The 21,557-nt window shown below is 50.3% G+C and overlaps 2 protein-coding genes and 1 long non-coding RNA gene across 8 annotated transcripts; 1 reads left to right on the forward strand and 2 right to left on the reverse strand.

Moving 5' to 3' along the window:
• Positions 1-1,057: 1,057 nt before the first annotated feature.
• Positions 1,058-8,027, reverse strand: LOC127604119 (zinc finger protein 865-like). Its single transcript, XM_052071023.1, has 3 exons — positions 7,398-8,027; positions 6,976-7,091; positions 1,058-5,974 (listed from the first exon to the last, which is right to left on the reverse strand). Exon 3 carries the CDS (start codon positions 5,710-5,712, stop codon positions 1,759-1,761), a length of 3,954 nt encoding a protein of 1,317 aa, XP_051926983.1. The 5' UTR covers positions 5,713-5,974; positions 6,976-7,091; positions 7,398-8,027; the 3' UTR covers positions 1,058-1,758.
• A 1,143-nt stretch (positions 8,028-9,170) lies between these two features.
• LOC127604183 (major histocompatibility complex class I-related gene protein-like) lies at positions 9,171-21,557 on the reverse strand. 6 transcript variants are annotated; one of them, XM_052071174.1, is made up of 8 exons: positions 21,163-21,557; positions 16,660-16,926; positions 16,280-16,558; positions 15,588-15,896; positions 15,365-15,472; positions 15,251-15,268; positions 9,786-9,900; positions 9,171-9,324 (listed from the first exon to the last, which is right to left on the reverse strand). In XM_052071174.1, exons 1-8 carry the CDS (start codon positions 21,380-21,382, stop codon positions 9,186-9,188), a joined length of 1,455 nt encoding a protein of 484 aa, XP_051927134.1. In that variant the 5' UTR covers positions 21,383-21,557; the 3' UTR covers positions 9,171-9,185. The 6 variants fall into 6 exon arrangements, with proteins under 6 accessions (XP_051927134.1, XP_051927133.1, XP_051927136.1 ...); XM_052071173.1 differs by having other exon boundaries at positions 15,365-15,475; positions 21,163-21,548; XM_052071176.1 differs by lacking the exons at positions 9,171-9,324; positions 9,786-9,900 and adding an exon at positions 13,527-14,366 and having other exon boundaries at positions 21,163-21,555.
• Positions 12,441-13,441, forward strand: LOC127604335 (uncharacterized). Its single transcript, XR_007963267.1, has 2 exons — positions 12,441-12,705; positions 12,819-13,441. It is a non-coding gene; the product is annotated as an uncharacterized LOC127604335 (long non-coding RNA).

A 21,557-nucleotide genomic window follows, 5' to 3' on the forward strand; every position in this document is an offset into this window, starting at 1 on the left:
ATGAACTGTAATAGATTATAGCGAAACGTTTTTCACGGCTTGATTTGCAACACACAAATGAACAATGTAATCAATTCAGAGATTAAAAATGAAACATTTTAATTGACCAATTTTGCTGGAATCGTGTGAGATAAAAAAAAAAGTGTTGATACATTACAGGGACAGGAGAAGTGAACCAATCTCTTTTTTCGTCAATGGATGCTACAGCTTCTTGTTGACTTTGAAACTTAGCTTGTAGCCGACGTGTGCACATTTTGAGCATGACGTCTCTGATCCACTGGTTAAAGGACACTTTGATTCTCTCCTCTTTCATCTCAAACCGCTTCAAACAACAAAGCGTGTGACGGAAAAGTGGTTAGGACTGCACGACTGTCCGTGTTTTATGTTATGTGTTGTGTTTATTATTTTACTTTATGTTAACTGTTTTGTAAAGCGCTTTGTTACAGCTGCGGCTGTTGTGAAAGCGCTATATAAATCAGCATGTATTGTATGTATTGTATTGTATTGTATTACTCAAAATCAGCCCCCCCCCCCCACTTTAACATCAAATTATTTAAATGGGTACACTGATTGTTGTTTTTTTTGGCTGAGAATTTCGAGGTTCTGGTCAACCTTTATTTAAACAGCAAAACAAAACAGATCAAAAGGACTCCCTTGAATGCAACACATTATTACAAAAGGGCATTTTTTTCTTCAAATTTTTAATTTGATTTAAGGGGTTTTCAACAAGTCACTTTTTATGCAAAAAAAAGTCATTTTGTAACAATAATAACAATATTACATGTTTTAGTTTTACACAAACCAAAACAAAAAAAGGTTGAACAATGTGAACGGGAGCTAAATCATAAACGATGCGTGCACGCTTGGGTCACAAAATGTGTGGCAGGGAAGGAAAAGAATCAACACGAGTGGGTGGAGCGACCAACCCCCCCAACCTATAGCCCCGCCCTCACAATACCAACACTGATAGAAGACGAGAATTGGGGAGTAAAAAACAGCAAGCTGTCTAGTTATAATAAAATATAATTGAGAATTATATCAATACACTCCGGGGGGGTTTTTCTACAACAAACACTGTCGGCTCTCTCAAAAAGCCCTTTTTTTTTTTTAAATGAGTTGGGGCTTTTTTCCAAACAAAAATTTCAGTCGCGTCACCTGTGATTTCATTTTCTCAAGGAACAAGAATAATAATAAGGCATCTGAACTGTGCTGGATAGTCAGGAGGATCCGATGGTGAAAAGTGGCGCGTGGCCGTTAAAAACCAACCACAGAAGGGACACACGACATAGTGTTTATAGCGGCGCGCGCGCACGTCGGTCCGGGTCTTCCGTCCGTCGGATTGGTCAGAATTTTTGCTGAATTGCTCTTTATTGTCATTACACGTTGGTGCAACGAAACATCACCGACAATATTCTGTCCTCGCGTGTCCGGGTCTGCGTGTGTGCGTCAGTGCGTGTGAAGGAAGCGTTGCGGGTGCTATGAAAAGTGAGATGTCACAAGGTAGTGCCTTGGCAGTAGGTTTTTGGAGCCATGAGAAGTTTCTTCCTCTGTCTTCGTGTCCCTTTTGTACAAAAGCTGCCAACTGTCGCGCTCGCCTCTCAGATTGTTACACACATCATTACAAAAAAAAAAAAAAAAGGGAGACAACAAATTAATAAACTAACATACAAACTGGTGGAGTTCTTAACTCATTCAGTACTGGCCAATTCTAGACCAAGTCTGAAAAGACGTTGAAAAACGTCTTTGGGAGTGAACGAGTTAATGAGCGTACTCGGTCAGAACCGAGGACCTCTCATGCAGCACCTGAGCCGACGGGGGTGGCGGGGCCGGCGAGCGCTCGCCCGTCTCCACGGGGGCCCGCTGGCCGTCGGCCCAGCGGGCCCCCAGAGCGGGCGCCCGGCACGAGAACTTGTGCCTCTCCAGGAGCCGCGAGCTCCAGAAGCAGCGTCGGCATTTGTGGCAGCGGAAGGTGGCGCGCCTGAGGTGGCGTCCGCGGTGTCGGAGGGCCTTGAGGAGGCCGCCGCTGCGCCGGCCGCACGTGGGGCAGCACAGGCGGGCGCGACGCCCCGACGTCCGCGGCGGGTGCCGCAGGGCGCCGTGCAGCAGGAGGAAGCCCCTCCTGGCGTAGGTGGCGTTGGGACAGACGGGACACAGGAAGCGCTTGATGGGGACCTCCATGGACAGCAGCCCGCTGACCTTGACGGCGCCCCCGGACCAGGACCTGACCGCCGACAGCCCCCCGCGGACCCTGAGCTGGGCCAGCAGCTTCTTCTTGTTGATCTGAGCCAGCATTCGACCCCGCCTCCTCCGCAGGAGCAGCAACTTCCTGCGCGTCTCCTTGCTGAGCGGTACGCCCACCAGCTTGCCGTCCCTCATGATGCTGTGGATCACCACCCGTCTCTTCTTCTTGCGCTCTTTTCGGACCCCCTCCGGCTGCTTTCGGGGCCGGTAGTGAAACGGCTGCTGCTGCTGCTGGGTGGGCGGCGCCAGGGCGTGGCCGCTCACGTGCTGCTCGTGGGCCGGCCCGCCGTAGTCGTAGAAGGCGGGGGAATAAGCGGGCGCTTGCGAGTGGTTGACCCTCTGGCCGTTGCGGTCGATGCCGTGCTGCGAGAGCTTGTGGCGCACCAGGCTGTTGGAGTAGGCGAAGGATTTGCCGCAAACCTCGCAGCGGAAGGACTTCTCCAGGCCCACGCCGCCGCCGTGCACGGTCTGCTGGTGCGCTGTCAGGTGGAAATAATGGCGGAAGGATTTCCAGCACACGGTGCAGGTGTAGAGCCTCTGGGAGGGGGTCCCGGACGTGGGAGATTTCTCCTCTTGGGAACAAGACGAGAAGAAGTCGGAGGTTCCTTGATTGGCCGCCTGGCTGATGGCGGCGGCGGCGGCGGCTCCTTTGATTCTCCTGCCCTGGTTGTCGATCTCGCCTCGGCGGTGCAGCTTGCCGTGTCTGACGAGACTCTGAGCGTAGGCAAACATTTTCCCACACAGGTTGCACTTGTAGTTCTTCTGGCCCGAGTGCACCGTCAGATGCTTGGTGAGGTGGAAAGGTTCTCGGAACATCTTGCCGCAGACGTCGCAGGCGTGCGGCTTCTCGCCCGTGTGGACCCGATTGTGCCGCCGCAGGGTCTCGGCCCGCCGGAAGCGCTTGCCGCACAGCTGGCAGCCGTACGGCCGATCCGAGCCGTCGCCGGGGGGCGCGGGACTCCGCCGCCTCCTGACCGCGCAGTCGGGGGCTCTTTTTTCTCGGGGCTTGCGGGCTCTCCGGGGCTTGGCGTGCGGCTGGCTGTGGTGCGACAACGGCACGGTGGAGCCGTTCATCCCCGGCGAGGACGAGGGCCCGCCCAGGTTCCCGAAGCCCAAGCCCCCGAGCAGCCCCCCGATGATGTCCCTTCTTTCGCCGTCCCTGCCTTCCGCGTTGATGTCGCAGGAGGCGGCGGCGGCGGCGGCGATGGCCGACATGGCGCTGCTGGTGACCTCGTCCTCGGAATCGTCCAGCAGGGAGGAGAGGGGGAGGTGCGGCTGCTGGTGGTGGTGGTGCTGCTGCTGGCTCTGCGGGTGGGGGTGAAGGGTCGGCGCCAAAGGGGCCTTGCGCAGGGTCGGGTTGTTGACGTCCAGCCCGGCGTCCGGCGAGTAGAGCGACGACGGCTGCGAGCGTCTGTAATCCTCGTCGTAGGAGGAGGCCTGTCCCGGGTAGCGACTTCTCGAGTAGTCCCCAGAGTACTTATTGTTGGGGGGGTCGGCATTTGGATTGGAAAGACGCATTTTCCCGCCGCCGCCCGAAGCGCCGTCGCCGCGGCTCTTGGAACTGCGGGGGGGTTTCCCGCAGGCGCCCGAGGCGGCGTGGTTGAGGAGGGAGGTGCTTTCGCGGAAGCAGCGGCCGCAGGCCGGGCAGCGGAAGGGCTTCTCGTCGTGGATCTTCTCGTGGCGCGTCAGCGACTCGCGGCGGTTGAAGGACTTCTGGCAAACGTTGCAGACGAAGGGCCGGTTCTCCGAGTGCGTGACGCTGTGTTGGATCAGGTGGCCGCGCTTCTTGAATCTTTTGCCGCAGTCCCCGCAGCAGAAGATCCTCTCCGGGCTGGGCGACGCGCAGTCCGACTTGCCGGCGTGGGTGTCGGGCGTCAGGCCGTGGCTGCGCAGGTGCCGCCGCAGGCTGGAGAGATGCGTGAAGCTTTTCCCGCACTCTCCGCAGTGGTACAGGGATTCGGGTTGGGGGCGGCGCGACGGGCCGCGGTTTTCTCTGGCTTTGGCTGAGCGCCGCTCGCCATCGGCCAGCGCGGGAGCGGAGGCGGAGGAGGACGGGGCGGACGAGGACGAGGAGGAGGATGAGGATGAGGACGAGGACGACGACGAGATGGCGGAGGACGACGGGTGTTGCGACGGAGACGAGAGGAGGGACGAATGCTGCTGCTGCTCGCTCATCCCGACGTTGGCCGACGCCGAGACGGACGAGCCGTGTCGATGGCCCCCCGAGCCGCCGTGGCCGTGACTCTCCGCCTTCCTCTGCGGGAGGTATCCCGCCATGGCTTTTTTGCGCCTGCTCCCGCCGCTGCCGGAAAGCGAGGAGGCCGAGGACGAAGCCTCCCCCGACTTGGCGGCGGCGGCGTCGTCTTTGGGGAGCGACAAGTGAAGGGGCAGGGGCAGCGGGATCCCCGCCTCCTGCTGCATGAGGGAGGCAATCTGATTGGACGAGAGCACGGGAATGCTTTGAAAATCAAATCCGCCCAGGGGGGCGGGCTGGGGGGCCGGGTGCAGCGGGTGAGGGTGGTGCGTGTGGCCGTGGGGGTGAGATAAGGCGTGGGGGGTCAGCTGCTGCTGCTGCTGCGGAGCTTGCGGCGCCGAGTGGGCGTGGGAGGAGTGCAGGGCGGGGGGAGGAGCCAAAGACGAGCCGGACTCGGCTGAGCCTTGGCCGAGACCCAGACCCAAGTGGTTGTGAGTGCCCTGCTGCACCAGGAACTGCTCCAGGCTGCTGTTAGCGGGGACGCCCGACAGGAAGTACTGGTTGGCGGCTAGCATGCAGCTGAACTGCTGGTGGAGGCTGCGGGGGTCCGACTGGCCCACCAGGGGTACCGCCGTGCCGCCAGGGGGGTTGCCGGAGACCGAGGCGGAGGTGGAGGTAGACGAGGAGGAAGACGAGGGTCCGGGGGAGGGCTGCGGCACCGAGAGACCGGGGTGCAGCGGAGGCGGCGGGGGCGCGGGGAGGACCCCGGCGCTGCCGTTGGCGCCGCCGCCCCCAAAGTCGAAGCGTCCCATCCCCGAGTGCAGCTGCTCCTGCGCCAACGCCGCCTCGGCCGGGTGGAAAGGTCGCAGGAACTGCGGATACCCCGACGAGGAGCCGCTGCCGCCACCGCCGCCACTCCCGCTCCCGCCGCTCATCTTGCTCGACTTCCTGGAGCTGTGAGTCGACGACGAAGACGACGACTGACTCTGGTGCGATATCGACGGCGGGGGGGCGCTCATTTTGGCGAACAGCGAGGAGGAGTCGGCAAAGGCGTTGCTCCGGGAGGTGGGAAGGGTTCCCAGGCCCAGGCCGGACAGCAGACCGCCGGACGTGTCGGCGGGGCTCTGGTGCTGCTGCTGGAGCTGCTGCTGATGCTGGAGCTGGACCTGCTGCTGGTGACTCAGCTGACGCTCCAAGCCCAAACCCTTGAACTGATGCGCCTGGTGTCCGCTCAGCATTTCCAGGATCTCCATGGGGTACTTGCTGAACTGGAACATCTCCCAAGCGGGCAATGGCCGAGCGGTTCCCAGAGGGGGGGGGGGGGGGTCAAAGTGACCCCGTGCGCCACGTGAGAACCTCGGGGAGAATAGTCCGGGCTTCTCGAGAGATCACTGTCTCATTTGTGCCGGCGAGGGCTCAGACCGCCTCCGCGAAGAGACCGCATGAAATCTTTTGTCGGCTTCTATCGGGGTCCTGGAAGGCGGAGAAGAGTCAAGTGGAAGAATGCAAGGTGTCTTCCTGCTGAATTCTTCCGCAAGTCTGAGGATTGAAACGGAAAAACCACACAGTGTCAATACGGGAATTAGGGTTGCAACTATTGATTACTTTAATTATCAATCGATCTGTATAATATGTGTGCCCTGCGATTGGCTGGCCACCAGTTCAGGGTGTCCCCCGTCTACTGCCCGAAGACAGTTGGCATTCGCTCTAGCATGCCCTCGCGCGACCCTTGTGAGGATAAACGGATTCAAAAATGTCTGGATGGATAGAATTAACAATCTAGTTAAAAAAAAAACAACAACAACAACTCAATTCCAAAACAGAACCTTACTTCAAATTGACTGTGCTGAAAATGCATAAATATGTAACAATGATTCAGTTACTGGTTTGGTCTGTATTCTCAATTTCAGAAATTCTTGGAACCCATGGAGGACACGGCAATAACAGAACGGAACCATCTCTGCCCCATGCCGAGTCCAGGAAACCCCCGTCGACAGAATTACTACATTAAGGCATTAATGGTTCCGTCTGGCTCTCTGGATGACATGCACCGCAGACGACCGCAGTGTGCTCATCGGCCTTTCGTTCTTGCATGTACAAGTACTGCACGTTTTACAAGGGTGAGTAATTACCAGCTTGACTTGAGGTCATGTCCCTTTTTGGGGGGGAAACTGTTAGCTGCTAGCCCAACAAAAAAATTATCATATCATTTCATTTTTGATGAGGTATTTGCGGGTTTATTTTTAGAACTAGGTATACAGCGCAACCCAACCATCTTAATGTTGTTTTAGTGTAGTAAATTAAAACAGGTGTAGCTAAAGATGTAGTCGGGACATTATATTATCACTGTTGCAAGATTGAGCTTCTTTTGCCACTGTCAATCATGACAAGCTGCCAATCAAACTCGCATCAGTGACAGCATCACTCCTTACCGACCAGCATCTTCATCCCTGTTGTTGCTGTTGTTGTTGTTGTTGTTGTTGTTGTTGTTATCAAGGCATCACCGAGTATCTCCAGTCGCGAGCTTGCTTGTGTCTTACCTGCTTTGTGTGCGACATTCGGCGGGGCGGGAGGGTCACGGAGGCTGCCTATGGGGCGCCCACTCGGCTTTCAGGTTGTTGTCGTCGCCTCCATCGGCAGGCGGGCAGGCAGCGAGCTAAACGCGGGCCAAACGGCACAAAATAAGAGTCGCAATAGCCAAGCACACGAACAAGAGTGCGTGTCAACTCGGTTAACAAACGTACAGTTTTATCCATCGTAAGAGAAAATAAAAGACAGAAAAAGGACAGAAAAAGAGAGGAATGTGCGATGCAAACAGCTCCGCTCGCCAAGCGATTAGCCTCCGACTAGCTCCAAGCTAACGGACGAGCTAACCTTCCGCCGCCGCCGTGAACAATAAAGTAGTTCCTTATGTAAAAATAAATAAAAATAATAAAGACAGAAACTGTAATAACGTCCTCACCTCAAAATGCTCGTCAAGGGCGGAGGGTGTGAAAATGCTGTGATAATTTAAGCATAGGCGCCGAAAGTGGCGCGGAGTCTCCGATGGTAGACCGCTCGTTCCTCCCGCCTGGGTTAGCAGCGAGCACGGCCGGCCTAGCGTCCACACGGAGCCCACGAACAAAAACCCCGCAGGCCGCTCGGCGCCGCCATTGTCTCCGGGCTGCGCGACGCCGCTCGCACGCACCCAAGCAAGCCGCCTCGCTTCCGCCTTTGCCAGCCTCAAGTGGTCGTGCTCTCCGCGGCCGGGTGGGGGCTGCTCGCCTGGCTCTCCGCCCCGCGTCGGTGCTCGTTCGCTCCTTCGCTCGGCCCGAGTCGCCGCCCCCCCACCTGCACCCCCTCGGTGGCTCGGAGCCCTGAAATGGTCGCTTCCTGTGCGCGCGCGAGTTCCGGCTCGGCTACAGCAAGGCCGTCGGCCGCAGGCTAATCGTGTCCGGGCGCGACCGCCGCCGACCACCGCCCCGCTTTCACGCGCCTCACCGCTGACCCCTGTCTGCCAAATAGTGCGCCTTTCGTCGCTTCGACGCGCGCGCACGAGCACATTGGGCCTGTTGACATGGCGCACGCGTGCGTGTCCACGAAATAAAGGGCAATAAATCAATTGAAGGCATCATTAGCTACGTGCGCTGTGCTTTTGTGACCATCTGTTTGTGTGCGTGTTGATTTTATTTTTTTCAATTCGAGATTCTACATTAAACTGGCGACCACTCCATGGTTGTCCACATGTGCCCTGTTTGGAGTCCAGTTTATTCATTAGGGATGTGAATCTCAGCACTGAGGACGATTCGATACACATCTCGATGCACTACCAGCGATGTGATACTTAAACGATACATGGAATTTTCTGGCGACACGATGCAATACGTTTTACCGTCTTCACGATGTGATACGATGCGATACACATTTAGTTCAAATCAATGCGATCCGATACGATGCAATTTGTTGTGATATTGTGCAATTAAACATGATGCAAATACGCAAAGAAAAAAGTTTTAAAAAAGATTTGAATTCAGTATGGTATTGCAAAAAGTAGACCACTTTATTCCTTATAAACAGGAGAACGTGTAAAACAACTTATTTAAGCCCTTTCACAATTGGGTTTTGTGCAAAGAAAACGTAAACAATTTGGCACCTGAGACTCACAGCTGTTGCCGTAGTGTAAACCCAAACAGACTACTCACTAAGTGTCTTATATGAAAGATCCATCTCCATAGGACAGAAAAAAAATACAATTGAAACAATGTGGCAGTCACAGCCTCAAAGCTGCTGTGTGTATTGTAGCGTACACAGACCACTCTCACTGAGTGTCAAAATGAAATGTCCAAAAGAGTCATCCATATATAGTTTTTCCTTGCGCGGTCACAGTGAGCTGCAAGGGACCCCCCAAAATAAGAGGCAATTTTTTTTCTGATCCCGACCTGGTTTGCCAAGTTTCTCCGGTTGCATCATTCGTGGGCTTGGGCGAGTCATCGATTTGGGGTGGCTTTATTTGAAGACCACTCGACTAGCCAACTCATTAGAATGGCCGAAATCCATCCGTTAGACCGGACTGAACAGTGAGCGCCAGCGGACCTACAGTCGCGACAATCAATGGACATGATTGGTCTGTCAGCTTTACCCGGTGCTGTTTGTTGGAGATGGTCTGGATGAGGCCCATGACGGGGACCTCCAAGAGCACTAAATATGTCAGCATCTATGAGAGATTCACCGCTTGTTTGCTGTGCACTATTTTTGTACCACGCTCTCTGCATTACCTATCTTTGCGGTGTCGAAAACCGACGTCTCCGTCCTGGTTGGTCTGAGTATGTAAGAACTTTGCCTTCACTCTGCACTTGAAGGAGCTAATGGCCCCCATAAAGAGACCCCCTCGGCTGCCGGCGCCCAGAGCGCTGCGCAAACAAAAACAAGATGGGCGGTCACTTGACCAGAAGTTCTTGAACTTGGGTTGTCATAAGGGTCGGCAAATGGTTTGTGTTGAACGTTTTATTTTTTATTTGCAAAGTGGCTTACCTACACAATGGGCATAGAACCCCCACCCCCCAATAAACCTCCAACTTCTCACAAAAGAAAATAGGAATGACTTTTTTTCTCTTGAAAATGGGCAGCTTTTTGATTCCAAAAGGCTGTTTTTATATAACATCTCGTTTACAAATTTTTACATTGTATTTTCTTATTGTTTGTACAGTGTCCTTGGGTGGCATGAAAGGCGCTTTTAAATAAAATGCATTATTATTATTATTATTATTATTATTATTATTATTATTTAGGCGCACACGTGATAAGTATGTTTCATCTGCGCCTGGATTATGCAGGGCTCTGAAATTTTGGGGGTCAGGATACTTCTTCTCGCCTTCCCACTGAGAACACGCCCATGAGAAGCAGTGCTGACAAGAAGTCATCCGGCTCGAAATCCTCACGCAGGTTGTCAATTACCTTGCCCATGTAATACCGGATCTGGATCCCACCTGGGACTCGCACACAAGAATAAATCCCCTCAATCTCGACATTTCCTTTCATTCTGTTTAATTTGGAGTAGATTTCCAAAAGATGGGGACCGCTATTTCTCATTGATACACTTTTCCCCCCGCCCCTCCCCGCATTAATTTCGGACCCTCCTTTTATCCTCATCCTCATGGCAAAACTGTGCAATTTGCAGGCGGCAGCCACGGTGAGAAAGCAAAACCCTCCGAGCAGCAGAGCCAAGTCCGGCCTGTACACGCGAAGCACCCTCATGAACAAAACTCGCGGCTTTTGGCGCTTTTGTCTCCGGCCACGCCGACTTCCCACAGCGAGGCTGCGGAGCACGGGGGTTGCCGAGCCCCAAGGCGGCGGCGAGGCTCTCCGGGGCGGCGGGGAGCGCGTTGTGCAAGGCGAGGAAACGAGCCGGCGCCGCGGGGAGCTCGCCGAGGTTGACCAACGCCACACAACACCGGAGCTGCGCGAACAGCCACACCGGCAGCCAAAAGAAGCTCCCCGCCCCGAGCGTCGGAGTCGGCGTCCGCGACAAGCGCCCAAGACGCAGCAAAAGCTTGGCAAAGTGCCGAACTCTTTCTTTTGTCACACACGTGCGGTCCGGGTGTGGAATTATGCCAAGTGGAGCAACTCTGAACTGCTTTCGCTTTCATTTCACTTCTGGCGCATGAACGCCACCACTATGAAAGCGGGGAAGAAAAGATCTCAAATCTCGACAAGTCAACATTTTCTGTTTCTGATTTTGAAAGACCCCGTAAAGCGGTGGTCCCCGAACCATTGTTTGTGTAACGGACCGGTTGGGAGAAGTACGTGTTGTTCGCGGAGCGACGACCGTTTTTTTCATAGCTTTTAAATTGCCACTTTTAAAGCACCGCTACTGACTACAAAGATGATGAAAGAGCACAATTTTTACCATCGATTTTGTCATTGATTTCAAACTGTGCCATTCTACTGTACAACAAACGCAAAGTCACGTCAAATAACGCTTCTAAAAATGGACCAATCGTGAATGATAAATACGCCTCATAATCTCTTAATAATACTTTGGAAATGTTGACCATAATAGGGCGTTCGCGTCATTGCGACTGCTTTTTAGCTTTTTAGCGACTAAACCGCGAACTTTTTCCGTCAGCAAGGTGTGCAAACTCTGCTCGCATTTTTCATGCTTTCCACTTGATGACTTGGGTGCTTCTTGTTCAAGTGGAACAACGGGTTTCTTGTGTTATCTTCTTTTGGAAACATACAACAGGCACAACAGCTTCACTTCCGCATTGCTCCCGATTAGGGGAGGAACTCCTCTTGTCCAAATCGCATCATCTTTGAAAATCGCCACACGGGATTCTATCTTTTTGTGTTCGTGCACAGTAGTAATTGGATTTTCGGCTCTTTTCGGCGATCCGGTTATATTTGGATCGGCTCAGTGAAAAGAGTCGGCTCTAGATGGCTCTCAAACGGCACTTTTAACTTTAGCTTTTCTTTTCAATATTTATTACAAATTTAGCATATGTAACTAGGTGAACCTTACTTAGATGCTTGTAGTGAAGGCTTCCTTGTTTAACAAATGTAGCACTGTCACTTTAAGAACCACACTAGATCAAAACACGCGGGAACATATGCAGCGTGTGAGAATCAGACCAGTAAGGGTGACATGCACGTAAAGGTGGGTAGTCGCTGAACTGTGCCCACTGCTTGTCCCAACTTGATACGCCCATGATCGTCATCGTAACCCTGGCGATCTTCAGAGCACAATATCTGGAGTGGTTTGGTTTGGAGTTTGAAATCTACCACTAGTGAGTCGTGTGAACAGCTGCACAGCAGGGGAGATCATTTGTGTTTGTCCACGTGCTTTGTACACACCAGCACACCGGAACATATCGACAAGACACTGCTGTTGTCTATTGTGGCGTAATTGTCTGTAATCTGTGAAATGATTTTCTTTGATCTCTTAGATCCCTTTTCGACCTCTTTTAAAATTCAGTTTACATCACAGACTTTCATCTTAAAGCTGTACAATTTCTCATTGTTCAGTCGGGAATAAAGCCCGCATAAAAATGATTTTGTGTCCAGCCTAGTCCTTCCAGAGACTCGGCTACACATACATTTTGATAAATTACTTGGTGAACTAATTATCAAGCAAAGAAAAGGGGTTTCACTTATTGTATTGAACATTAAAATGCTCAAACAATAAACAAGCAACAAAATTAAACTTCAACCAACAACAGCAGCAGCGAACAAAACAAACATAAGCTACTCCTTGCTTTCTTTTAAATTTGCATTCAACAAAACTAAATACTTCAACTTGGACGGGCTGGTCGCCTCCCCTTTGCCTTCCCGTCTCCCTCTCTGAGCACGGCAGCTGAGCCACTGCGAAACCTCGCTTCAAACACGTGGAAAGAGAGAGAGAGAAAATGACAGAGCCGGCTCTCGTGGTTCACGTCAAAGTCGCGACCGACACATCACGAGTGCACATTGCGCCCACTCAAGTCAAGTCAAGTCAAGCACTGCTGTACATGGAGCAATTGATTTTGAGTTTGCAGTGACTTCTCTTTCATGCGCGTGTGTATGTGTCCTTCTCTTGTCAAGGCCTGTTTTTGATCTCTCTGGATTGATTGTAGTCTAGCAGTGTCTGATCAAGGAGCATCCTTTTTCTTTTTTCATATTTCATATATTTGTAGATGTCCAGATGAAAAACAGGTCCTGTGATGTTATTGCCCGCCCCAAAAAAAGGGCACTGACATTGCCCAAAAAAGGGCAACATAGATAGTTCGGCGCGTTCAAACGTGAAAGTATCGCTGGCGGTTGGATTGTTGGGTCATTGCGCAACAAGTCACCGGGAAACCGATCATAAATGGCCCAAGCACTGAGCACACCTTGCTTGGAGTAAGGAGAAGTAGAGATAATTAGGTACAAGAAAACAAATAACATTCATCATAAATCTGAAAAGCAGAAGGACCGACTAAAGTCCGGGACTGGAAGTCGTCACGCACATAAGTAAGAAACCAAAAAATGAGCAATGCTCAATGGAACCTTTTCAGAACGACTTTGTGATCAGCCATCAAGCAGGCGATCGTTTGTACGCGTCCTGCGATTGATTGGTGACCGCTCTGCCGTTTGTCTGCGTGTGGCCTGCAGGTTGCGAGTTGGTCTGGGTCTTATAATTGACTTCCAGGCGAGAGAGGGAGGGGGCATGAGTGCGAAGCGGTCGTAAAAAAGGCCAAAATTCAGAAGACTCATGGCATTCTCGGCCTGCTTTGACCACATGCAAGCGTGGAAGAATAAGTCACAAATCGACGTTTCGACGGATGGAGTCGCTCTCGAGGAGAAGAAAGTTGATTGCTATTTGCGCAAGTCACAAACGTGTCACGAAGAACAGGTTGACCAAGGCTTTCTGTCAGCTTCTTCAGAACCAAAGTGAATCATGTTTTGGATTCCAGAAATGCAGGCTCAGACAAAGTGCAAAAACAAAAATATTTATTGCAGAAAAGTACAGGCTCAAATCGCTGGCCACAAGGAGCCAGGAAAAGCAAAGAAACATTTCATCAAACAAAAGCAAAGTACAAGGGAACAGCGAGAAGAAGTCCAATTACGCCAAACCAAATATCAGGATCAATAAAAAAGCGATCATGAATATACTTCCAAAGTTCAACGGCAAAACGAGAGCGAAAGGTCGAGGATACAACAGCGAGCAAAGTCAATCATCCAACAGTGACTTGGCCACGCGACAAAGCTTGGCGAGACCCGATGGGGAAACGGCGGAGCGGGCGCGCCTGCCGGAGGGCGACGCCTTTCACTCAAACACAATCAAAACCAGACAGAGCATGACACTTTCCGGCAGGGCTGTCGCTCAACCTCTCGAGACGGCAAACCTGCAGCGCCCCTGCTGGCCGCGGCCAAGTAGTGCACCCCGGTGGCCATTTCCATCTGTGGCACTGGTCGAGCGATCGATCCAAAATGTTCGGACGAGGAGCGCAATGGTTCACGTGACTTTCTGATCAATGCACGCTTTGGCAGATTTGTTTGCTCAAGCGAAAGCGGTGATGGAAGAATCGTTGTCGCGCTCTCGACCTTGGCTCCGTGGGCTCCCTCTCGGGGTGTGCCAAAGAATCACTTAATTCATAACTTATGAGGATAAAGTTGACATTTCAAACCGCAAATCCAATCAAACAAGAATGCAGAGATGCCGTCGAAACCATCGAGCACATTTTTGGAGGACCATAAAATCCCATTCAATCGTGACCTTGACGACATTCAGTTCTTGAATTCGTCAATTAATTGCTCCAAAAAAAAAAAATCATTTCCACATGAAATCACAAACCCACAAAAACCAGAAACCTTTGAGCGCTACTTAACAGAAGCAAAATCACACTCATGGTCCGCTTGAAAAAGAAAAACTTCTGCGTTTTCAAAGGCGGTGTAATGAGAACGTGCTCAGCGGGCCCACTTCTCTTGTTCTTGGCGTCTGAAGGGAGAAGAGCCGAAGCAAAGCGTGAACGAGAATCCACATCAAGATGGCCGAGAGCATTTCCACATTCCAAAGCCGGCGCGGGAGCGAACTCACCGTGCGATGGCCGCCGCGTCTCACTCGGCAAGGGGCTCGGAAACGGCGGAAACGGCTGAGGAAGTGCAACGGCAGAGTGAGATGTGAAGCGAAACGAGTCACGCTGGCGCCAAAGGATTTGAGACGTTCACTGCCGAATGACTTTTGCGGCGCTGTCCCATCTACTTGCGTCTTTTTATTCTACAACTGTTGCCGTGTCTGCACTGGACAGTACACGGTGTCATTTTGCGTATTCTTTATCCTCTGTGTCGAAACAACTCAAATGAGTGACGTACCGATAACCGCAAAGGATTTGCGTCTGACTTAAACTGTCCAAGATGGCCGACGCTCAGTGGCCGTCAATCAGCGGTGAGACCAAACAAAAACCAACATGTTCTCCCTTCAAAAATCGATTTCATGATCTCATGACTGCGTGCATGTATGTATGATTTTTTTGAAATATGACACCTGACAACCATTGTTGTTGCCTTTTTAGCCGGAAAGGCATTTCCGTTTATTTCATTGGACGATTTGTGACGCGAGTGGTTTCGGTTACGAGCGCGGCCACTCAACAAATTCAACTCACATGAAAGGCTCCGATGTTTTTTTTTTTTTTTGGTGCACAGCGAGAGCTTCTCACGGCGCTTCTCACATCAACATTCACGTGCGCATCGTTACGGAGCCGACTCTTCCTGCCGTTTCAAGCGACTCCCGATTCACGCTTTGGCGGCAACGGCCTAAATCGGACCTTGGTGGAACTGCCCCGTTTATTGTGGCTCAACGGAAACAGAAAATGTTTTACTTACGCGCTGCAGAGTATCGGGCTGGAAGGAAAGAGAGAGAAAGTTTTAGGAAGACGGACTTTTTGCCACAAGTTCTCTTTGGATCTTCCCGACAGACCAGATCTTGGCGTCCCTCACCTTGTCTGTTCCGGCGACGCTTGGCAAGGACCGCCGCCACCCCCGCCGCCAGCACAGCCAGGACCCCCGACGTGACAGCGATGGCCACCACCATCTTGACTCGCTCTTCTTCTTTTCACGTGGCAACAAAGATGTGGGCCACGAAGAGAAGCACGCGAAGGGCTCGTCACGACACCGTTGGCGAGAGTCAGTCCGAGGTGACGCGACCATTCAAGCGGCTCACCTGCGTCGCGCGCGTTGCTCAGGATGTTTTTGTCGTCCAACTCGACGACGATGGCTTCCTCGACGCCGGCCAGCCGGAACACACATTCGTACTTGGCCTCCGCGTCGGGCGCCGGCTCCACTTTCAGGTGGACCGCGGTCTGGAAGGTTCCGTCGTGGTTGGGCAGCGTCTGGCCCATCTCCACGTCCTCGTACAGCTGCTCGCCGTCCTTCCTCCAGAAAAGATCCCATACGGGGGGGTAGAAACCCGTCGCCAAGCAGGTGACCGGAGAGGAAGGCGTCTTCTGGAGGAGAAACACCGTCGGAAGCTCTGCGGCGAGGAGGGAGAGAACGACTTAGGGGGGGGGGGGCAAAGACAACGAGAGAACACGTGGGAGGAGCAAAGATGGAAAGTGCGAGAAGAACTTTGCAAGCAGAAATGTGGGAGGAGAAATCGTGTGAGAGGAGGAAGTAGGGAGAGCGGGCGCAAGAGGATGACGCTCAGGGCAAAAGACGGCCGGAACGCGTCAGGATCAAGATGGAGGGAACGCGTGAGATGGCGAAGGAAACGGCAAGCCAGGACAACTTGGAAGCGCGCCGAGAAGGTGCGAGAAGACAACCGGCGGCGAGCATGTCCAGAGGGTGAAAGAAAGCGAGAGCGTGCGAGGACGATGGACAGATGAGAGGACGAGAGAGTGTGAGCGGCCACCGCACCTGTTCTCATCAGGAAGTCCCGCCCATTGCGCACGTACGTCTTCAAGGCAGCAGGACAAATCTCTGTGACGTATCTCTTCGTGTATTCTTTGTAGCCGTCCAATCGTTCCCACTTGTTCTTTGTGATGAACGCTTGTGGCTTGACTGCGATCCATCTCATCGTTTTCCACTCCAATGAGATGAAGTCTTCTCCGTCATAGCTGTGCTGATCCCAACCAGCTACCTCACCAGTCTCGTCATCCCATTCACAGCCGTGCATCTGCTGGATCATGTGAACGCCTGAAAGTGTCACGCACACGATGAACAGAGAGAAGCCAGCAGCGACGTGCGTGTTTATGAGTCGGGGCACATCCGCCACGTTGTACGAGCGGAAAACGAACCTCCGGTTTGGTTGAAGCGCTCTTTAGCGATTTCAAGGTTGACTTTGAACACCTGCTCATTGTCGATACTGTTGTACAGCTCTCGCTGCCACAAGTCTGGATCCTCTGCTGCGATTTTGTTCACCCAGTCCAGCTTGGCTTTCGTCTTCCGGCTCTTGCTGTCAAACTGCAAAATCTGAACGCCGTCCACATACACGACCTCCCAGTACTCTGGCAGATTTGCGATTTGAGAGGACGCTGTCACGAAATAACGCAGCGTATGTAGCGCTGAAAGAAAGGACAAGAAAATGTTCTTCTTTTGCTTTCCGTTCGGCAGCCTCGCGCAACGCGTGGCTGACACGACTCCATCCGCTCTCGGGGCCTCGACACTCTGGACATGATTGACGCCACGTTTGATCGGAGCGCATTCTGACTCACAAAGCTTCTCTGTCATTTGACAAGCCCACACTCATCGTTTTCCCTTTTTGATTTCTTCAAAGATGTTGAATGCTCCTCACCGTTGGTTGAAACACACTTACAAAAGAAATCAAATGACCTGACATTGCACGATTGTCATTCATTTGAAAAATAATTCAAATCAGGGGACTAAGGTCCTGCATGATAACCCGCAACGACAAAAAAAAAAACTGAAAGTTATCGACTACCCACGCATGAAATTCAATGTCGGCTACACAGTGCATTTTTCCGATGATGATTTTTAATCAATGCAATCATATCGGATCGAGATGAAAAGAGTTCACGTACTTTTCAACGGTGATTCTCAAAGTGTGACGTGATGAAAAGAAACACGACATTCGAAATGAAATAGATCAGGGGTGGGCAAACTTTTTGGCTCGGGGGCCACATTGACTTTTCAAATTTGACACGCGGGCCGGGTCAGCACAAGATACGGTACATAAAAAACAACAACAACAAAAAAAACAACCTGCATTTGTTGACGGTCCATATCAAACATGAACAGAACAAAGGCATTCAAGTCGGAATCTACTTTTTTTTTTCATGAGAAGTGTTGTTGATCACCGATTTCAGCCAGTGCATTGCTGCAGACGGGTTGTGGTCCGACCAGTAAAAGTCGAGCGATGCAATAAGTACTTTCTCGTCACAAATCGTCTTTACGGTGTCCAATCTTTCCTGAGAGCTGAATTTCCATATGTGGGATACGACGATGGTACATTTCCTTGATGACCACGAAAGTATGTTCCCAACATAAACGTGTGACAACACACGCAACAAATTGCAACCACATGTTGCCCAAAAAGTGTTTCTAACACGAAACTGCAGCATACAGTACAGGTATGTGAACCAAATATCTCAAAGTTCAGACGAGTTGCTGCAAAATGAGACGAGTCAGAGACCCGGTGGCTTTTCTTTCCACTCACTCGCTGTCTCAAACTTGACCTCCCCTCGATCGCCACCCACGACAGCGTTGATCAGCTGATGTCGTGCAACCAACTTTTAAAGCCAGCCACGGGACGCTTCAAAGTCCTCCATGGCCATAGTTAGCGCCACGCAGCTCGCATTCTCCCTAATTAGCGGTGCAGTTAGCGGAAGGTTTTTGCACCAAAACAGGTAAAGCATTCGAGCAAACGTTCATTGACTCGACTCTCCGTCGAGCCGCTCACAATTCACTCTATGAGCAGGGAAATTGGCAGAATTTCTTGTCGATTTGAGTCTTTGCGATTCCAAGCGTCTCCTGAATGTTTCGTATGATGTAACCCGCTTGGCTTGATCGGGTGCGTTTCACTTTCTCTTCGTTGACATGCCATGATCTACAGCAGTGTCTTTTTCCAGCCAAGGCACATTTCTTTCGCTGAAAAAAATCCCGCGGCACACCACTAGCTGAAATGTGAAAAAAAAACCCGCTTATCTTAACAAGCGTTTTTTAACATTGAAGAATAACGTTATAACACCATGATTAGGAATCAAATCTTCATCAATCCAATATTTTATAGTCTTTCATATTTATTCTCACTCAGTGTGATAAAAGATTTGGATGACCACATATCTGATATCCTGGCAGCGTTTGACTCGAAGGGTCATGTATCTATTTAATAGATACATGTAATTCCTAGAGCTGTCAGTTTAGCGCGTTTTTATTGGCATTAATTTAAATGAATTTTATCGGGATTAAAAATTTTCTCGCGAGATTAACGCGGCACACGTCACAAATGGATGTTACGTTGCTCTATAAATACTGTCACGTCCCGGGGTTGCCAGCAGGGGGCGGGCTTTCTGCACGCCGTTTACACACCTGTCATCCATTAGGGAGTAATTGCTCAGTCTTTATTTGGACGCTCTGGCATTCTACTCACTGCCGGAGAATTCCACGCCGTGCCAAAATTTCTCTCGCCCAATTCCTACTTGCATTTATTCATTGCCTCTTAGCCTTGTGGCTGTTATTACGCGTCGTTGTTCCTCTTGCGAGTGAAACTTATATTCATTGTTCTAATCTGACCCTCCTTGCCACCTTTTTCCGCAAGCGTTTTCAGTTGTCCTTTTATTTTATCCCTGGTCCCTATTTTGAACAGCGCTTTTTGTTATTCTCCCTGTCGGGTATTTTTGTGTTCGTTATTAAAGACTCCTTTTGTTATCTGACAAAATCTCTTTTTGTGTCTGCTATTTCGGGGATCCACTTCCTTATTTTGTTGTGCACGGAGCGATCATTCTATCGCTTCGGGCACAACGTGACAAATACACCAGAAACAAAACAACAAGCGCGCTGAAGAAGTCCACGCCCATGTCTGTTTTACCAGCCATGGCAGCGGGAGACACCGAAAACGGATACTTAAAGAGTTTATGAATGGAAAGTTTACTTATAAAAATTTGCCAGATTGCTCCACTGACAAGATCAAAGTTATACAGGTATACGATGTATGCCACTGACGCGATTGTTACTTGTTTGGAACTATTTTGTGTGGAAGGTTACACCGTTCCGTGTCCATATAAATAGAGCGGGTGGAGCTTCTCTGTGTTCGTCTGACAGTGACAGTGCACTGCTGTTGTAGCGACCTAGCGAAAATTAACCGTCCCCAGTGTTGTCTTCGAACCAAGTGTAGTCATCCGAAATGAGGTCTCCACAAAAACCGTAGAGAGACTTCCGCGCAAGAAGGACCAACATAATCAACATAGCCTGACTGTGTTAGGGGGAGTGAAACCCCCCTCTTTCAGAATGGTTTGCCCCAGCAGCACGGGGGAAGTGCTTGCGCTTGTTTGTACGGCCGGCAGTTTTGAATACAGCGGCACATAACGAACACTGGTGTCCGGGGTCTCGTTATTCTCCAACAAACATACAGAAACAGACTGCTGTGTTGAAAGCAAACTTGAGAAAAACAAAGTATGCAACCATGGTTTAAATCCACTAGAGGCTGAGTACTGGTTTACCTTAGATGTGCACTTTATAATGTTATATTGCTCTGTTTTGATTTCATTAAAAAAGCTGTTAAAGCAGCTGTTGTGTGACAAAATATTTTTTTCACTGGTGTTGATGGACAGTAATATTGTGTGAGAGATTATGTGTGAACAACTGCTCCAAGTGGAAAATGTTCATGTAAAATTAAAAATTGAAATTGCTATTTCAGTAAATATTTGGATTTGGCACATAGAAAACTGATTCATGGTTCCAAGTTGATGAGAGCATTAAAATGGGTAAAAAATGGGACAAAAATGTAAAAGGAAATTCAGAAACGATAAAAAATGTGTGAGTAATCACGATTAATTTTTTAGTTCATTTGAGTTAATTATGACAGTTGCATTTTTAATTAGATTAAATATTTTAATCGTTTGACAGCTCTGGTAATTACATATGTAAAACTTCCCTTCGAGTCAAATGCACGGTACGTTTTCAACTATTGAAGTACATTTGTTGTTTTAACTTTCACGTCCAACATATTTGCATGAAAGCGTTCATTGAGTACGTCCATTTATTTATGTCCCTACGTTTAAGCGCCCTGTCAATCAAGCGGCGCATACCCTTTCAGTGGCTGACAATAATAGGAGTGTAGTTTTTCGAAATAAAAACGCTGCCCCGGGTTTCGTGAACATTTAGGCCGACCACATGACTCCATTTTCATGTCAGGCATTGTGGCGGTGCGGCGTGAGCTTCTGACTTTTTTTCTCCAAAGTTTGTACTTGACAAAACGTTTGAGAACTGCTGCTTCAAACCATTGCAACCGGAACACAATCAAAACTAAATAAATAACGAAATTAATTGTTGAAATGTAGTCACCGAATGATGAACTTTAACCCAAGCCCCTCCTTGTTGACCAGAACAAGAAATAAAAAACGACGGGTAGATTAACATGCAACGTTGAAGCTAATCTTTATCTGTTCGACGACTGACGCAGTATAACATTTCATGACCGTGGGTTCGCCTTTCCATATTTAATCGTTAACATATTTCTGCCGGTCAATGTTGAGGCAGCGGACACGCGAAGATAATAAACGTTAACCTGTCGGTTCACAATCTTTCGCGCAATAAATAAATTGCCAACAAAGTGCACTTACCAGGCGTCACATTGAGTGTTTGCAGAGCCGCAACAAAGAGGACGAGTAGATACATTCTCGGTATCCAAAGTTGTGTCGCAGAAAGACAAGGAGTTACAAGTTGCGGCTGTCCGTCACACGGGCGCACGGGAAATAATAGACGGACGCTTGGACCAGTTCGCCTCCTGAACCAATTAGAATTCGGGCTACCAGTGACGTCACTCAGCCCTTTTTTTTCCATTGCCAGAAAACATTTTCTGCCTGATTTTAAACGAAATTGCTTACGTCGTTTTGCGTACGTTGCTGAAACGACAGCAACTGTGTTTGTGTGTGTTAGAGGATTTCAAATGAGATGAAAAACAGTGTTTGTGGGATTTGTGCTGAAACAGCGACAAACTCCTGGTAATGAGGGGTAA

This window comes from Hippocampus zosterae, chromosome 7 (genome assembly GCF_025434085.1).
Source record: "Hippocampus zosterae strain Florida chromosome 7, ASM2543408v3, whole genome shotgun sequence".
NCBI classification, from domain to species: Eukaryota; Metazoa; Chordata; class Actinopteri; order Syngnathiformes; family Syngnathidae; genus Hippocampus; species Hippocampus zosterae.

Bases quoted from the DNA above. Each gene is read 5' to 3' on its own strand.
- LOC127604119 (XM_052071023.1), bottom strand. From the start codon at position 5,712: ATGTTCCAGTTCAGCAAGTACCCCATGGAGATCCTGGAAATGCTGAGC.
- LOC127604183 (XM_052071173.1), bottom strand. From the start codon at position 21,382: ATGGAAAAAAAAGGGCTGAGTGACGTCACTGGTAGCCCGAATTCTAAT. The intron at 15,897-16,279 runs GTGCGGTGGCCG...TCCTCGCCGCAG, and splicing joins GGACTTCCTGATGAGAACAG to AGCTTCCGACGGTGTTTCTC. The intron at 9,325-9,785 runs GCGAGAAGAAGT...TTGTTTGCGCAG, and splicing joins GGCGTGTTCTCAGTGGGAAG to CGCTCTGGGCGCCGGCAGCC.